Consider the following 17,623-nt stretch of genomic DNA (forward strand, 5'->3'; position numbering starts at 1 on the left):
TAAACATTTGAACAGTGCAGAAAGTGAGACATACCTAAACCATGAGGTCCTCACCCCTTCTTCCTATCCCCCAGAGAGGTTTAAGAATTTTGTATATCTTCGTGGATATTTTCACTGCATACATTTCTTGAAAACACACACATTATCATAATATACTTTCTGTTCTGCAATCTGACAACACATGGAGCTGATCTATAGTAAGAAGCTGTAGTGAGGCGGTTTTCCTGCAGGGCTGCCAGTGTGCCATCTTTACTGGTAGTTAAAAAAATTTAAGTTGGGTGTGGAAGGTGCTAGGGCTCTGATGTCCCAGTCTCCTTCTGAGCAAAAGAAATCATCACTGCTTCTCTCTGCTCATTTAGAAAACTCTGTAGCAAACTACAGGGTGGGTGCTGAGTGAGACTCTGGGTACTCTGAGCCCAGTCAGAGGCATGGCCCCTGCCCTCCAGGAGCTTCTTACTCTGCTCTCCTGACAAACCACCGCCCCCAGAAAGCATCTGCTACTCTTGGAAGACAAACTTTACTGAGCACCTGTCACAAATCAAGAGCTGTTAGACACGGCATAGATGAACAAGGTTCCAAACCTGCCCTTCAGAGAGCAGGGTCAGACTCTAGTGGAGACATATACTATCGCTATCGTGAGAACACTGTGAAATATGCAGCCTGCTGTAAGGAGGTAAGACGAGATGTCATTTCACTTAGCTCTAAGGAGGAGGGGAGCAGAGGGTTGGGAAGCTTTCCTGAAGTTCAAAGGTGGGATAATTTCAGGCAGAGGGGACAACGCAAGCAGACACCTGCTTCAGGACAGGCGGGGAAACTGCAGCAGTTTAGGGCTGCTGAAGCATGTGCAGCAGGGTCAGAACACGGAGGTTTTTTTCACACGTGTGTCTGAGACACTGAGGGGTGGAGGGGGACTGGTTTAGGCAGAAGGATTGGTGTGGGCATAAAGCATCAGAGCACTCACATTTACAGCTAAAGGAAGCCGGGAAACTAACCCAGAGACTGTGGCAGGGGGTCCAGAGGAGAAATTATGATACTAAACCAGGCATGGATATTTAGTGGGTAAAACCATCTGGGTGTGAGAATGAATTGGATGTGAAGTTTGAAAGAAAAAAAAGACAGGTTTTGGAATAACCCCAAGGTTTAAAATGTTGGTGATCGGTAGATGATAGTCTTTTTTGTTTGTTTGTTTTTGCATTACCTGGTACTTACTCCTCAGGATAAAAGCCTTTTTCTATCTTAAACGCTTTCAATTCTATCTTCCCATCCCATCTTCTTAAGACAACGGAGTAACCTGCCTCACCTCCTATTGTCTTCAACCTAGTGCAGTGTGCCCCGGTACCCACAGCGCCCTCCAAATGCTCCACGAGGGTCACGCGTGAGGGGTCCTGTTCCCAGAGCTCTTGGCAGCAAGAGGCTCTGTGATCAGATCTTGAACTCTCTCTTCCTTCGCTTTGCCCGACGTGGCCCCCTCTCCTGGTCTCCTTTACTCTGCATGTCGGCTCCTCCACTGGCTCTCCCTCGTCCCTGGTCCCAGAATCAAGTTCATCTTCTCTTCAGATTCTCCAGATGCCATCCCATCCACACCTCCATCTCCGTGATGAAGATTCCCAGCCATTCTTCCAATTCCAAAGTCAGGTGTCCAAGTGTCCTAGGCCGTCAGGGCCCATTTGCCCAGAACGCCTCTCTCCTCGTCTACATTCTCTGCTTGTGCACAGGGTACCACCAGTGATTATCCTTCAAAGCCTTTATCTGGAGCCACACTTGGGTCTAGCTGGACACAGGCACAGATGCTCAGTTCTCAGCTCCCACCCCCCACCTTTGCATTGCTGTGTTCTTTGTCCTTCCTTCGTTTAAAAAACATATTTGACACATAAAAAACATCTACAAAGTCAGCACCCCACATTCTGGCTTATTATTCCATTCTTTCCTTTATTATTTTTATAATATGTAATACATACAGAACTCTGTAATATTAAGCTAGTTGTGAAGCATAATAAATAACCATAAACCTACAACCCCAAAACCTGAACATTACTAATAACCAGCGTCTAACCATGTGTCCGTGATATCTGCTCCCTCTGTTTCCCTCTCAGAGGTTTGTTTTGGCTTATCTTTTTTTTTTTTTTTCACACTTTTAGTTTTACCATTTACACATGCATTGAGAAGATGCTCTTTGGTTTTGCTTGGTTCTGAGCTCAATAAAAATAGTCTCAATCATATCCTGGGACTTTTTTTCTTTAATATTTTCAGAGATTCATTTTTCTTGTCGGGTATAGCTGTGATTCACTTATATTTTTACTACAGAATAATATTCCTTACTGTTAATACACCTAATTTACTTAAATGCTGTCCTGTAGACAGGAAGGCATTTCAGTTTTTCCAGTTATAAGTATCATGAAGACGTTACTATAAACATTTTTGTACATATCTCCTGGTACACAAAGGCAGGCGTTTACTGGATACATAGCTGGAAGGTGGACTCATAAGCTAGAGTCCAAAGTGTGCAAATGTTCAACTTGGTGAGGTGTGGTTGTTTTCTAAAGCAGGGGCGCCTGTTTACAGATCATGAAATGAGCTCACACGATCTTCTTTAGCACCTGGTGCTGTTAGATTCCTTAACTTTGTAAATCTTATGGATGTAACTTAACAAGCTCATTGTGATAGTAATTTGTATCTCACAAGGTTTCTATTGATTTATAAGCCCCATGTATTTTCTCTTCTGTGAAATGCCTCTTCAAGTCTTTTTCATTTTTTTTCCTTCTTTTTGGTTTTTAAAAATTACTCAAAAAAGCTTCATTTCTTAAATTTAGCTTTCTGACTCTCTGCTTGATTTTCTGCTCCTTGGTAAGGGAAGTGCACTTGATCCTGTAACAGACATATATCCACACAGAAAACCAGGCCTGGCTGACATGTCTTTTTGCTTTAGACCACCTCATAAAGAACCTTAGGTCTCACAGCACAAACTCCTTGAAGGTGGCCTGGGCACACACCACATGCGGATTTTAGTGCTATCCCAACTTTCTTGGTATAAAGGTAAACGATTCTATTACCAGGGGTTAAGGACAGCCTAGTCTTGTTAAGAGGCTGTATTGTAGGAAAGCTTATAGCGGCATAATCAAATGCTGGACCGTCCTGAATGCCTCTAGATACCATCCTGGGAAGAGGAAGTCTGTTTCCTATTATTTAAAAAATAGGAATTCTCTCTATATTCTTCTTACTACTTCCTTCTCAGTTAACAGTATTGTAAATATCAAGTCTTGGTTTGTCTTTTTACTACACTAAATTGTTTACTAGCTTAACCTAAGTGCTAGTTTGAATATATTTGACTTAATCATCTTTAATGGTTAGCATATGTCTCAAGAGATTTGTTCCTGCCCACAGGAACAAATTTTTTCTTCATGCAAACATTTAAATATTTGCTTTTTGCAACTCAGACCTTAACGTATTTGGGACTGATTGCTAGGTGAGACGTGAGGCGTGAACCGAGCTTCATTTTTCCGTAAGAATAACCGTTGTTCTAAAACTACTTACGGAGTCACCCTTCGTCCCCCACTGACCTGCCATGCCATCTCATCATATCTCAGAGGTCAGTATATATGCATGGGCTACTTTCCAGGCTCCTCATTTCACTGCACTGCTCAGAACGCCTGCACCACATACACCACAGACTCCACAATAAAACTTACCATCTTGTAAGTCTCCTCAACCTCTTCATCATAGTTAGAAGCATCCAGCTATCTTAGTCCTTTGCCATTCCACAAACATTTAAATATCTGCTCATCACATTCAGCAAACCTCTGTTGGAATTTCTGCTTGAAATGGCGTTGAGTCTACAGATAATTAAGGGGGAGATCTGACACCCTTACAACCTTCAGTATTCATGAACAAAGGCAGTTCTTCACTTGTTTCTACCTTGCTTCTTCACCTTTATACTTCAAGTCCCAAATCAGGCCTTAACCTAAAACACTGCCCGCCTTAACCATCTGGTTAAGGTATTGGGGAAAGTATTTCACCTTCCCAACTAAAAGTGTGTCTTTTATGTGCAAATTGGGGTGAGTTTGAGGTTTCTGTTGGAGCGATGGTAGAATTCTTCCTTACTGAATATATCAAGAATTTGAGAAGAGTAAGATGATATTGGTTTGAGACGCACTGGGTTTGAGGTGTCTCTTGTATACTGGATGCTTGCTATGCTATGTTCTTCAGGACAGAGGAGTCTGGATAAAGATACTAGTTTGATGAGATTGCCCACTGAAACTACATGACTAAGAAGGTAACTAGTGATGGGATCGTGAGGACTAGGATTTAAATGGATAGAGGAAGAGAAAATTATGAAAGAAGCTAAGAAATAAGAAACATGTAAAGTTAACCAGAAAAGTGAAGTCAGGAGGAAACAGGGAAAGACGATTTCTGAAGTGGTCAACATTGCCCAAATCCAGAGAAGAAAAATCACTAGAATAGCCAATGTTAGATCTTAACAGATCTAACAATTAAGAGGTCATTTATGACAGAAGAGATGGGTTTTAAAAAAAAAAACACTTAACTTCACTGAGTTAAGGAGAGAATGGGAAAAAGTGGTTGGCGTAAAACAGACACTCAGATACTTGTTGAAGACAAGCCTGAGAAAAATGGAGAGAAGACAGGCTAGTCTCTAAATGAGCCCAGCTGTGAAAGGAAGGAATAGCAGAATGTCTCAGAGGAGAAACAGGACATTATGAGACCTGACCTCTACCATCATCCCATACATTGGCCTCCATCCCATACACAGGTAGCAGAGTGAGCAAGCTGCCAAACAAGTGCTTCTTTAGAGGGAAAAATAAACATGGGATCCCTAAGGGGAATGATGAGAGTGAGCGAGTGGATGTGAGAGCCATGGATGCTGACGACAAGGTGACGTTCTAGATGACAGAGACACAGAAAAGACTCCGGGTACAGCATGGTCACCTTCCTGCCTTTGAGGTCACCTGACATAAATTAAAGAAGGGGTTTTCCTCAAGCTATCTTCTATATTCTTTAATGAAAATACAGGGGCTCAAACTTGAACAAATTGGTTTTGTCTTTAGATAAAAGGCATCCATCACAGGATCAGATCAACAATACAATGAAGGAAGCCGTTCTGTCACATTATGAGTTGAGAAAAGATATGGTAAACATTTAATGAAACTGGGAAACTTTTAACAAGTGTGATTCAGATAAAATAAATTAAAATATTAGGAAAAGATTATTCTTTCTTATACAGAAGGATGTGCCAACACCTAGAGTAACAGAGCTGCTACGGAAGAGGAATAAGTCCTCCAACTGAGCATCTAGGACAGATTAAATGGACCCTAAAGAAAGCATATAATTCTCTTTTTAAAAGAAAGCATATAATTCTCTCTTTAAGGGCCAGTGATGCCTGAAAAGCCATGTTACTCTTCAGGAACACATGTATATGCTGTTATATAGGATTATCAACTGCTAAGCTTTTTCCCCCTTTCACCTCCAACATACCTGAGTGTATATTTGATGTAACTGCTTTGGGATGAGGCCAGCTTATACCACGAGGGGAGAGGGGACTGTCTTACAGGAAATGAGATCTGATGATGCCAATGACATAGAAAGTAGCTTCTTACTCCAGTCACTGTGTTCAAGTGTGTTCCAGAAAGGGTACCTAGTATACGGAACCAGTCATTCCCACGTGCACTTCCTGAATGTCTTTTCACCCCATCAATCTCTTATTCCCTTTCCTTGAGTACCTACCCTGTGCTGAGCTCTAGAGACCTCACAGAAGCTGCTGTCTATCAAGCTCTCACTATATGCCAGACCCATGTTACCCGCCTTACATGCGTTCTCTCATTTAATCCACGTCTCATGCCCACAAGAGAGGAACTAGTATCACTGTCCCCATTTTACAGATGAGAAAATTGTGTTAAGAGAACTGAAGTAATTTGCCTCCGTCATACAGCAAGCATGTGGCAAAGCTGAAACTTGAATCCGGGTGTGTCTGACTTAAAGCCCACGCTCTCAACCATCTCCCTGCACTAACCATGAACAAGTCCACGTGCTGTTCCGATACCGTACAAGTTTGGAGTTGGGGCAGTGCAGAAAAGGAAGAACTGAGAAGTGAGGCTGCCCGTCCACCCACTCTGCACAGGACGTGCAGCTGAGCCTGCTCAACTCTGGAACAGGACCCAGGGGTTAACCACCCTTAGCAGCCGCTGCCTCTGCCTACCTCCTTCCTCCCCCTCAGGGAGAGGGAATAGGAAATTATGAGAGAACAAAATGCTTGGAGAATGCTGTATTTAACTCGCTAGGGCAAGCAGCCTGAGCGCCTCTAATAAGCCTCAGAGAGAGTGTGCCTTTGGCTAAAGGGATGCCTTTAAGCATCTCCTGGAGGATTCAGGAAAGGAGGTCTCCGGGAGAGAGCAGAGTGATGCTTCTTCCCTGTCAGAGTAACAGCTCTAACCACTCAGATTTAAATGTCCCATTGCTCACAGCATCACTCTGCCAAAGGGTCACATTTTCTATTCAACTGAAGTGACCTCCTAGGTCTGGGATAAAAATGAAAAAAGTCTGACTTGCTTTGAAATGCAAAAGACCTCCATCTCCAGCTTGTTCTAGTCCCCAAGGGACCAGGGACACCCCTGGAGTCTGACTCGCTGCTCTTTATTCAAAGTCCAGACCCTGGTCTTCTATAAGGTCCCCCCAAAGGTCCGCACCCTGGAGTGGTGCAAAGGGCAACCAGATGCAGATGGGCTCCTGGCCATTGCGCTGTTATGATTATAATAGGCACTTTGGACTGTTTCCCTGAGGATCACCAAGTACAGACAGGTTAAAAAAAAAAAAAAAAGTTAGTCTGTATCATATCCCAAAATGGGTCCAAGCCATTTCTCAACCTCGGCCACAGACATGTTCTTCCTCGAAGCATAATCCTCAATCTGCAAAAGATTAAAGGCAGTTTGTTAAAACAAAATGATATGACTTTCTGAACTAAAGTTCGCTCAGCATTCACTAAGATACTCTAAGTACTTTCCACGTCTTATCTTAATATTAATAGTGATCCATTGAGTTAAGCAGAGACAGATATTTATTTATTCACTAGAGTGCCTTATTCTCTGGGCAGAAAAACAATATGTAGTAACTATCTGGTGCTTAGAGGCCTGGCTGGGGTGAGAGGGGGAGGGGAGGGGAGGGTGGTCTATTTATACCTGGGAGGACTAGAATTGGAGTAATGAGTTGAAACCAAAGCAAGACATTAGTGGGGGTAAATTTCTTCATCTTTTGCCTCTCATTTTATTCTCATTCACATGTAAAATAGCTTTAACAGTTCCATTTAAAACAAGACAGGCACCAAGGGATGCCGCCTACAATGAAACAGCTAACTTACCTGATCCTTGGAAATTTTCCCCACGGCAAAATACTTGGACTTCAAGTTGGAGAAGTAAAGGCCAGATACTGCTGAAGCAGGTGCCATGGCCAGCGATTCTGTTAACCTAATGCCTGAGGAGAGCACCATGAGGAAAAAGGCACATTTATTCAGTGCTGAGACAGGCCTGCCAGTTGCTGGCACCCAATAAAGTCTTATTTACAAGTGAGTGAGAGTGAACTTGTGCCTTTTAGGTGGACACATGATGTGGCATGAAAGCCGTGAGCAGAGTAGTATAGCAAACTCCCACCAAGGGGATGAACAAATTTAGGACATGCAGATCTCCTGTGACCAGGGCAGGGGTGGGGAGGAGGCCTGGAAGACTGTACACTCTTCCCCCGCCCTCCAAGATCAGTCACAGAGGCTACACCCGGGCCTTCTAAACAAGGACCCCAACCCTGGAGTTGAGGACACCATCTGGGACTGCAGAGGCTCCTGTGGGGCCAAGGTCACTAAGGGATGACTGACAGCTGGGCCCCACTAAGCAAGAGCCCACGTCACGGCTACCTAGCCTACGCCATTCACTTTCTGGACTAGGCAACAGGGCAGTGTGAAGGTTTAGTGCTTTGCCAAAGGTCACCCCGCTGGCTTATGGGTCCTAAATCCCCACCGCCCGGCTCCTGAGCCTGTGCTGAGCCTGCCAGCCCAGATTCAACAAGCCTCACAGCTCCCCACGTGCACCTACATTCTTTGATTCTCCAGCGTGGATGGCACGCTTCTGATGACCTCCACTAACAGTGCGTTAACAGTAGTGTAGATATAAAGAGGAAGGGAGCAGAAGGGAAGGATGAGAGTTCTGTGAGACCAAAGTCCAGGGATGCTCCTGGAAGGAATGGAAGGACAGAGCGATGTGAAGTGTGTTACTTACTAGAGGTTACAGAGGTCACTCACTAGTGGAGAGGCTGAAAACAGTAACACACATATATTAAGGAATGGGGTAGGCGATGTGTGAGATGGTATGAATCAGCTAAGCTCCCATCTGTTGTGGTGAAGGGAAAATAATAAACTGATAAACCTAAAGATGGAAATGTAAGACCACCACTTGATAATATGGAGGGAAGAGGTCCCATTTCTACAGGACCTCCATGTGCAGAAATTAAAATCTGTTTCTTTTCCTCTTGTTGGAAAATAATAATGTTATGGAGGTGAAGTGCTAGAACAGACTGTGAGCAGTGAGGAAAGGGCTTCCTCAGTGGCTCAGTAGTAAAGAATCTGCCTCCAGAGCAGGAGCCGCAGGAGATGTGGGTTCAATCCCTGGGTTGGAAAGATTCCCTGGAGAAGGGCATGGCAACCCATTTCAGTATTCTTGCCTGGAGAATCCCATGGACAGAGAAGCCTAGCAGGTTACAGTCCATGGGGTCACAAAGAGTTGGACACGACTTCAGCACACGCACACTGAGGAAAGACGCGATTGGGGATTTTACCATAAGCCCCTCTCCATGTTTTCCCCGTCACCCCTTCATGCCTCTCCTTCGCTACTGTGTGTGTCACCTGAGGAAGATTCATGCCCCTCTCCAGCACTGACCTGTGCGCTGCTCCACGTCCGCCAGCCTCCACATGGTCAGCTTCTCAGTGTGGTCAGGCTGGCTGGGATAGCCGGGCGCCGGCCGGATGCCCTCGTAGCGCAGTCTCCGCAGGTCAGCCACAGCCAGCTGCTCACCACTAGAGTAACCCCACAGCTCCCTGCGGACCTGCTCGTGCAGCTCCTCAGCGAAGGCCTGGGACCAGGACACGGAACACACAGCTCAGGCAGAGGTGGGAGCCCCTCTCCTGCCTCCATCCTGCCTGCTATCCCACTCGCCCTGCAGGCAGGGAAGATCCGCAGAGGGACAAGTGACAGCCGACAGTCTCAACTCATCTGTAGTGTCACCAGCGGCTCTGGGGCTCAATTTTGGTCTCTGTCTGGACTCTGAAAGGTCATAGTCCAAGATCTGAGCTCTGAGGCCCTTCAAACTTTCTCCTGACTCTCAGGTTCTGGTTTACGGTGGCCAGGAGGGGTGGGTGGATCGTGACAGTGGCCTCGGGAAAAGGGAAGTGGCCCCCACAGCAACATAGGCTGCCCCACCCCACAGAGGAAGATGAGGGATCTAACGAGGAGTTCACCATCAGAACTAGAAGCTCTGAATCAGAAATCTGTTTGGCTTTTCTCTGGCTCTTCTGGAAAACATTGTATCAAGGCTCTGGGGGCCGTTCCAACTACAGTGTTGCTGAAGGCTGCTCTGTGCCCAAAGATGAGGCATGAGAGCAACTCATGAATTCAAGATCTAAGAGTACACGTGTTGTTAGAGCCAGGAGTACACACGCACTCAAGCACACACATGCATAAACACACATGCCCGTCCCGTCCCTGGCTCCCAGCCCTGGACCCTGGCCTCAGGGCACCACGGTTCTACCTCGGCCAGCCGGTCCCCCAGCGCCTTGACCATGATGCTGCTGTAGTCATCACACTCCTCCTCATAGGCCTTGCTCAGCTCCTCCACCCCAAAGCAGGCAACGGCGAACAGGCCCAGGTAGTCGGGGATGCCTGAGTGCAGAGGGGCGATGAAGTCCGAGAGGCAGAGGTAGGGGTCCGAGCTGGCAGAGTCCTTCTCGGCCTTGAAACGCAAGGAGTGGGTGGAGCGGCCGTTAGCATGGATGGGGCGCTAACACACAGCAAACAGCAATCTAGCATCTTCCAATGAATACAAGCTTCAAACGGGGCTGCCTGTTGTGTTCACCCCAGTATTTAGAAGAGTGCATGATATATAGAGTGTTCAATAAACACATGTTGAATAAACAAATGGAACGAGACTTATACGATATGATGTACACACAGTTGAGAAACCAGTTAACCTCACACACTCACAAATATCTACTGAATGCCTACTGGAACTGGAACCCTAAACAGTTACATAAGATATTTTTTTTTCTCTCCAAAAGTGTTGTCAATTAGAGATCAACATTAAATCCTGAAGTTATGTTCAAAAGAGGTCTACTTGGTGTATAAGCCTCTACTTTGCATTGACAGAAGCAGTTCAACCAACGGCCAAGGTCAGCAACACAGGGCCACATGCTGCCAGCCATGGGTGGTGGTGAGTCATGAGACAGCTAAGGACACTGATTAAACAAAGCAGGATCTGCTTCTGGGGTTCTCTCCTCAGGCCAGGCAGCCATTCTCCCTGTTTTCCATCTCCAACTGATGACTGACTCTTCCTGCTGCTAAGTTGACAAGCAAACTCTTACACATGTTTCACAAGCAACACATATTTGCTGAGAAGGTAAATAGTGAATGGCTAATATGTACTGAGTGCTTACTATATATCAGGCATTAGTTGGTGCTTTATATGAACTAATTAATTAAATCATCTCGATAACCCTGTGAAGTAAGTGATACCATCAGTTCCATTTTACAGACAAGAAATCTGAGGCAGCAAGGGCTTGAAGAACTAGTTCAAGGCCAGAGAGTCGCAGGTCAGATCCACAACCAAGGCTCCTGACCACTAGGCAGCATTACTTAGGACAGAACGAATAATCAGTAAGCAGCCAGCCAGAATCTTCGTAGTTATTTGCTTGCCAGCTCTAGAAACAAGTACAGTTTAATCAACACGGGCAGAAAATGGTTAAGCGGCTGCAGGCAAGAAGGTAGCAGACAAAGGCACATGGGAATGTCATAGACCCAGGGCCAGCCCCGCAGGGAGAAGCTGCCTTCCAGTTGCACTCGGCCCATCAACTGCTCTTTGCTAACAAAAGCCAGAGGGAGAGGCAAAGCTTCCCGGCACCATAAGGAGAGACAGGTCATAGAGCCCCACAGCACTTTCAAAGACACAGTGATCAGAGCCACTCAGAAGAGAAGACCCCCCGCCAGTGCAGTGAGTCGCTATAGTCAGAATTTTCCAGTGTACTGGAAAAAAAGCACCTCCTTAGAAATATCTATCCAGGTAAGTATATACGTACTGAGGTCATTACATTAAATGCCCTAATACCGTCCATCATAGACTGCCTGGACAGGAACGGTGCTGGGTGTAAAAAGAGATCAGAGGACACAGGACTGAAGGAGGGAACTTCAGGCCAGGGAGGAGGTTTCTGAACTGAGTTACTTTGGTAAAAGGAAAGTCACTAATTCCCTAGTGAGGCGGGGCGAGAACTTAACATCAGAATCCTCTTGTGTCTTGCGGTATCTGAGCCTGAGTGCACAGTGAGGATGTGCCGGGCCTGGGTGCACACAGCAAGGCTGTAACTACTCCCATTTAACTTGTTAAGGTACCTTTTAATGTCCCCAGTTTAAGGATTCCCTCAGATGTTGTTACAGCTAAAATATCTGTCATTATGAATTATATGGTGGTTATGATGAAAAGCAATACTATAGTTTTGAAGGACTGAGAATGGTAGTTAAGACCCTGCAAAAATAACTTTCTACCACCCTTTGTTAATGACTGGTGAATTCTGGTTCCAGTTGATTAGGACACCTTGTTTTTTTATAGCAGCTGAAGGGACATGCTTAAAAACTTGCATGTTTAATGGCAGGGGCACAGAGACGGAGCCGTGTGCAGAACAGCCTGTTCTCTGACCCAGGAGGAGCCAGTGGTGTGAGGGTGTGGACAGGCTGGGCTCCCTCCAAGCTGTGGGGCTTAGCGTACTCTCCACTGGACCTTGTGTTCTCCTCTGCACATAGACACTGCCTGCCAACAAGCTGAGTGGAAATTAAACAAGATGCTCCATCAAGTGCCCTACTAAGCAGCTGGCCCCCAGTAGACATGCAGTGGAAGTCTGCTCCCACCTGTTTTCTCCTTGAGAAAGGGGGCCACCAGCCTGGTTTAACAACAGGCCTGGACCCAAACCGACATTCTTGAGCAAGTGAAAGTCCACCTGTGTGTGACCCCGAGGCAACAGCAGCGTTACTCCTCACCCATCCAATCTGACAGGAAACATCTCCCTCCTGCTGGTGCCTGAGGCCCAGCTTCCAAACCCGTGTTGCCCCATTCTCTCCATCACAAAGCCTCGGGCTCATGACTGCGATGGGTCATCTGGGGTGAGGGGGCGTGGAGCCAAGCTAACACAAAGCTCAGACTTATGCCAATCTTGTTTATCCGTGCCCGCTGGCAGCACGGCCTCCATACCTGCTGCCTGAGCCCGTAGAAGGTGGCTATGGGCTCCGAGGCCTGTGGCACTGCGCCTTCCGCGTACAGGTGGATATCATCCTGAATGCTCTGTGCTGGCCAGAACCCAACCACACCCCTGGCCTGGAGCTTCTTCTGACTGATCAGTGCCTGCAGCATATTTTGGGCATCATCGTAGACCTTTTTGGCCTCTTCACCTATTAGGAAAATATAAGAATTCACTTAGAGATTCAATAGCACCCACTAGAGAAAGCTTTTTAAAACTACTACTTGTCCCCAGTTTCCCTCCTTATTCCTCTCTTCTCCTCTCAAACATTTTAAGTCAGTATTTGCAGTCAGCACAGCCCCAGGTGCAGCAGCTGAGGGTTCAGCGGTTCTGCTAAGTACAGCTCCCAGACATAGTCGGCTCAACCAGCTCACACCACTCAGATTTTTCCATTTAACAAAAGGCAGGGCGCCAGCTCTCACTCCCTGCAGTAACGTGTCAGACAGAGTGACACAAAGCAGGCCAGATCCTCCCGTCACCGCGTTCCCTGTGCACACACAGCCCCCCTGACCTCGCCGTGACCCCTGGGGTTCAGAAGAGCCTGCAGAGTGGAGTGGGGTTCGGGTGCTGCAGGGATCCCACAGGCCTCGCCTGGCTACAGCAGTGCCAGCAGGGCCTCAGGGCTCACCAGGGCCTGGCCGGCCAGCTCTACTTTGGCCTCTCTACTGCTCCCTGTGATCACCCCAGAGCACTTCAGAACTAGAGCCCCTTTCTCACTACTGCACCCTGGGGAGCCTGAGAGCTGCTGTATCCCTGAATCCTAATATGAACCCCAGGGATCCCTCCAGGAAGGGGGCAAGGGGCGGTCTCTCAGGCTCCTCTCAGCCCTAACCCCACATGTCCAGCAGTCCACTCCTCATCTCGCTCTGAGCTGGCTGTTACTGAACCCTTTGAAGGGCTTAGCCTTCATGGGCTTAGATCCCATGTCTCTGAGGCAGGGCTGGAAGACAGAAGCAGATTATCTATCGACTGGCTTGTTGCCCCCAACCCTTGCCTCCACTGGGCACAATGGACTCCTTGCCATTCAAATCAGCCCAAATGCCCGTGCCTTCCCACTTGGTCTCCTCGGCCCGGAGTGTCCTTACTTCATCACCATCTCACATTCCCAGTCCCAGCCTCAGTAACTCCCACTTAATCTTCAAAGAGCAGTTCAAACCATCTCCTCCAGGAAGCCTTTCCTGATCTTCCAGTTTGAGCTTGAGCTCATCTCCCGGTGTGGTGTCCACAGAGGCCTGGGCTTAGCCCTGAAGCAGAAGCCCGGTCTGTCATACGAGAATCACCCTCCACGGCTGCCCCAGCCAGCAGGTACCAGATGGCAGCCATGATACGTCTTCTCTGCAGATCCCCAATGCCCAGCAAGTAATGGATGTCCACAAAGATTCAGTACAGAATGGGTAAGCGAAATGCCAAGTTTAGTCAATAAATAACAATCAACCCAGCAGTTTAAAAACCATCAAAAGACTGAGCAGGTAAACAATATCCTATATCATATTGTAACAATGAACTCTAGGAATCTGCTGGAAGCCCAGGGGTTAGGACTCCATACTCCAAGGACCCAGGTACGATCCCTGGTCAGGACCCCACAAGCTTTGAGGTGCAGCCAAAAGAAAAAACAAAAAACAAAAAACAAAACACTCCATCCAGCATAATCCAAACCCACTGCTCCACTACCTATTCTCATCTTCAAGGGCCCAAAACAATGTCTTGAATATCAGAGCAGGACGGAAGCACTTATGGTACTAACCTACAGTTTTGTCGTCAAATATCTTGGGAAAGCCTCGGTTCGGGTATTTGCCCCGGAGCTGCCAGACGTCGAAGAAAGGCTTCCAATCAATGTAGTCCACCAGCTTCTGCAGGTCGTAGTCTTCAAAGACCCGAGTCCCGAGGAACATGGGCTTCACTGCAGGAAAGGAGTAGCCGTCAACCCTGATGATGCCAGGGCAGGCCTGTGGCTCAGCACCCTTTGTGCCCAGAGCCACCTATGAGAAGCCTTCCTGGCCTGCTCCATCCTGCTCTGTCAGCTCCCATGCCCTGCCTCCCTCCTGTCACCCAGAGGAGTTGTTTTACAAAGAGGGGAACTCGAAATTACTGTGGAGAAGACCTAATTCTGCAGCACATCTTAAATAAAAGTCTTCTTCCCCTGCAGCTGATTGACTACATCACCCTTGGAAACTTCCCTCAACCCCTCCCCTCACCCTCGCCCAAGAAAAAGGCAGACTGGGCTCACCTTCACTTGTACAGAGGAAGATAACACTAAAAGAAAATGCACAGGGGAAAGACACATAGAAGAAGCCACACCCATCAAGTTTTAAAACATGATCAATAATCTATATTGCCTACTGATACATATGGGCTTCCCTCATACTCAGTTGGTAAAGAATCCGCCTGCAATGCAAGAGACCCTGGTTTGATTCCTGGGTCGGGAAGATACACTGGAGGAGGGATGGGCTACCCACTCCAGTATTCCTGGTCCTCCCTGGTGGCTCAGCTGGTAAAGAATCCACCTGCAATGCGGGAGACCTGGGTTCGATCCCTGCATTGGGAAGATCCCCTGGAGAAGAGCAAGGCTACTAACTCCAGTATTCTGGCCTGGAGAATTCCATGCACTGCATAGTCCATGGGATTGCAAAGAGCTGGACACGACTGAGCAACTTTCACTTTCACTGACACATATACACATGATCAAAGTCTAAGGAAATGCATGGAAGCCAGGCGTCAGGTTCAGGGCCTGCCAGGGAGGCAGGGGCTCACAGGATTTCTACTATGTATTGCTCTGTCTTTTTAAAATGGGCAGTAGGTTCCTTCTTAGGTGACTGGTAGGGGTACATGGATATTCAATACATTCTCCTTTGCACTGCCTTGTGAGGCTTAAGTGAAATACTGGTGAAGACTTCAGAGACAGACGGTGCCCCTGGGCTTCCTGGACACCACTGCTGCCCCCTGTGCCGCCAAGCCTGGGGGGGGTCAGGCCGGGGTCCAAGGTCACTCTGCTGCCCGCTTCCCAGCCCTCACATCCTCAGTTTCCTGATCTGCAAACAGGGATCAGAGAACTTAAACTAAACCACCATGCTCTGGTGCTCAGTGATAACACAGGAAGTCTCAAGAGTGTTTTTCTCTCATTAGGTGGTATAAGTGAGAGGTCAAAGTATAGGAAAAGTATGCGCAGCTTCTTAATTTTGCCTAGAAATCTCTACCTTTTTATATCACTCATGGGAGCTTTTTCCCATGTGTTCTGGTCATTTTTTTACTATACAGGACAATCCCTTCCTTGTAAGTATTTTATTCTGCTGATCTGTTTGGTAATTAAAAAGAAACTACAGCTGTTCTCCTGACTGAAGTGTCCTCTTGCTTGGAAAGACAGGGAAACACTGGTTCTGGGTGACTGAAGGGTGTTATTCTTGAATGAGCTTGTTGGTCAGAGCTGGAGGTTTGTTTGAGGTTTCTAGGTTTACCATCGAAGACCTAGAAAAGAAGAACCCTTCCTTTTCCTTTTATTGACTTCCTGAAAATATGCCAGGACTGGGCTGTCCTTGAGGGGCCCTGCAAGGGGGTTTGGAGAAGGCAATGGCACCCCACTTCAGTACTCTTGCCTGGAAAATCCCATGGATGGAGGAGCCTGGAAGGCTGCAGTCGCTGTCGGGGTCGCTGAGGGTCAGACACGACTGAGCGACTTCACTTTCACTTTTCACTTTCATGCATTGGAGAAGGAAATGGCAACCCACTCCAGTGTTTTTGCCTGGAGAATCCCCGGGATGGAGGAGCCTGGTAGGCTGCCGTCTATGGGGTTGCACAGAGTCAGACACGACTGAAGTGACTTAGCAGCAGTAGCAGCAGCAAGGGGGTTAAACAGCTCTTGAAAACTGCCACCACTGACACCTGGAACTGTGGACCTTGAGGGAACTATTTCTACTGAGATGTATTTTGGACATTTGACTTGACTAAAATAGATTTTCCCTTGTGATATTTTCCCAATTTCATAGCGAAAGCTGAAGACAAAATCATCAATTGGGCTGGTATAGTAATGCATATTTTTCAAAGGTTTACACATATTATCTTATTTTATTCTCACAACATTTCCATAAAGTAACTCCTTTCTTACATTTTAGAAATTGTCACACATGGAAGTAAGATGTTCAGGGCCACTCAGGGATTCAGAGACAGGAGCCAAGTTGGGATTAGAACCTGGGCCTCTTAATTCCCCATGTGCCTTCTTCACGCTAAACGCAGCTGGACTAAATCTAGAACCCAGCTCATCTACGTTTCCAGTTTAATACCCATCACTCTGCTGAGCATGTGTAGAACATGGATGAGATAAGGAATGGAAGCAGATGAGAGGTATTACCTTGGAAATATGGATTCAATTAATATAACCCCTGTTCACCCTGTCTCAGTTTTGCATTCATATCTCATGCCTCTCTGAACCTATCAAAATATCTTACACATTATAGTGAACACCTATGCAAGGCAAGAAAGGCTAGAAACCAGAAGGGAAAGAAACCAAATGAAAGAAATCATAAGAGGGAAGCGTCCAAGTGAGAATAAGAGTGAATAGAAACAGAAGAGCCTGCTTTGCTGCAATGTTTTAGTCTCTTCAACATGCAGGAATTTGCAATTTCAGACATTCCATGTCTGTACTTGGGCCGGCTGGGACCCAGGCCAAAGCGGTGACACTGCCATCCAGGCAGGTCTCTAGAATGGCTTCCAGATGAAGAAGGCCCACTCAGGCACAGCACAGAGGCAAGAGTGCGGTTTAGAAGACACAGCAGAGATTGAATGTTAGTAACCTTTCCAGTTATCACTTGAAATTCCATTTCTTCAAATTAAAGCGGAGATAATAACACATTCATTTCAGGGTTGTGTCAAGGACTCAGAACTGCTGCAGTTCAATCTCAGGACAGTGTTTGGTTCTCTATAAATGGCACCTATTGACTTTCACTTTCAATCATCATTGTCGTTCATCATCACTGCTGAACATAATTAAGAGTTTCCAGCTGCCTGTTTGATTCTGCTGACCTGGAAATGCAAACCTCTCTTCAGCTCAGAGCTATCACATGCACTTTTCTCTAACCCACAGCCCAA

At 46.7% G+C, this 17,623-nt stretch overlaps 1 protein-coding gene across 6 annotated transcripts in view; it reads right to left on the reverse strand.

Annotated features, from left to right (window-relative positions):
* Positions 1 to 4,518: 4,518 nt before the first annotated feature.
* Positions 4,519 to 17,623, reverse strand: part of MTR (5-methyltetrahydrofolate-homocysteine methyltransferase) — a 129,657-nt gene continuing 116,552 nt past the window's right edge. For all 6 annotated transcript variants that reach the window (XM_070364872.1, XM_070364871.1, XM_070364873.1 and 3 more), the window contains 6 exons: positions 14,289 to 14,444; positions 12,499 to 12,695; positions 9,796 to 9,996; positions 8,928 to 9,120; positions 7,364 to 7,476; positions 4,519 to 6,914 (listed from right to left, as the gene is read on the reverse strand). In XM_070364872.1, the coding sequence (XP_070220973.1) occupies positions 6,828 to 6,914; positions 7,364 to 7,476; positions 8,928 to 9,120; positions 9,796 to 9,996; positions 12,499 to 12,695; positions 14,289 to 14,444 (947 nt within the window). In that variant the 3' untranslated portion in view covers positions 4,519 to 6,827. The remainder of the gene's footprint in view (positions 6,915 to 7,363; positions 7,477 to 8,927; positions 9,121 to 9,795; positions 9,997 to 12,498; positions 12,696 to 14,288; positions 14,445 to 17,623) is intronic.

The sequence above is a fragment of the Bos mutus genome, chromosome 28 (assembly GCF_027580195.1).
Source record: "Bos mutus isolate GX-2022 chromosome 28, NWIPB_WYAK_1.1, whole genome shotgun sequence".
Lineage (NCBI taxonomy): Eukaryota > Metazoa > Chordata > Mammalia > Artiodactyla > Bovidae > Bos > Bos mutus.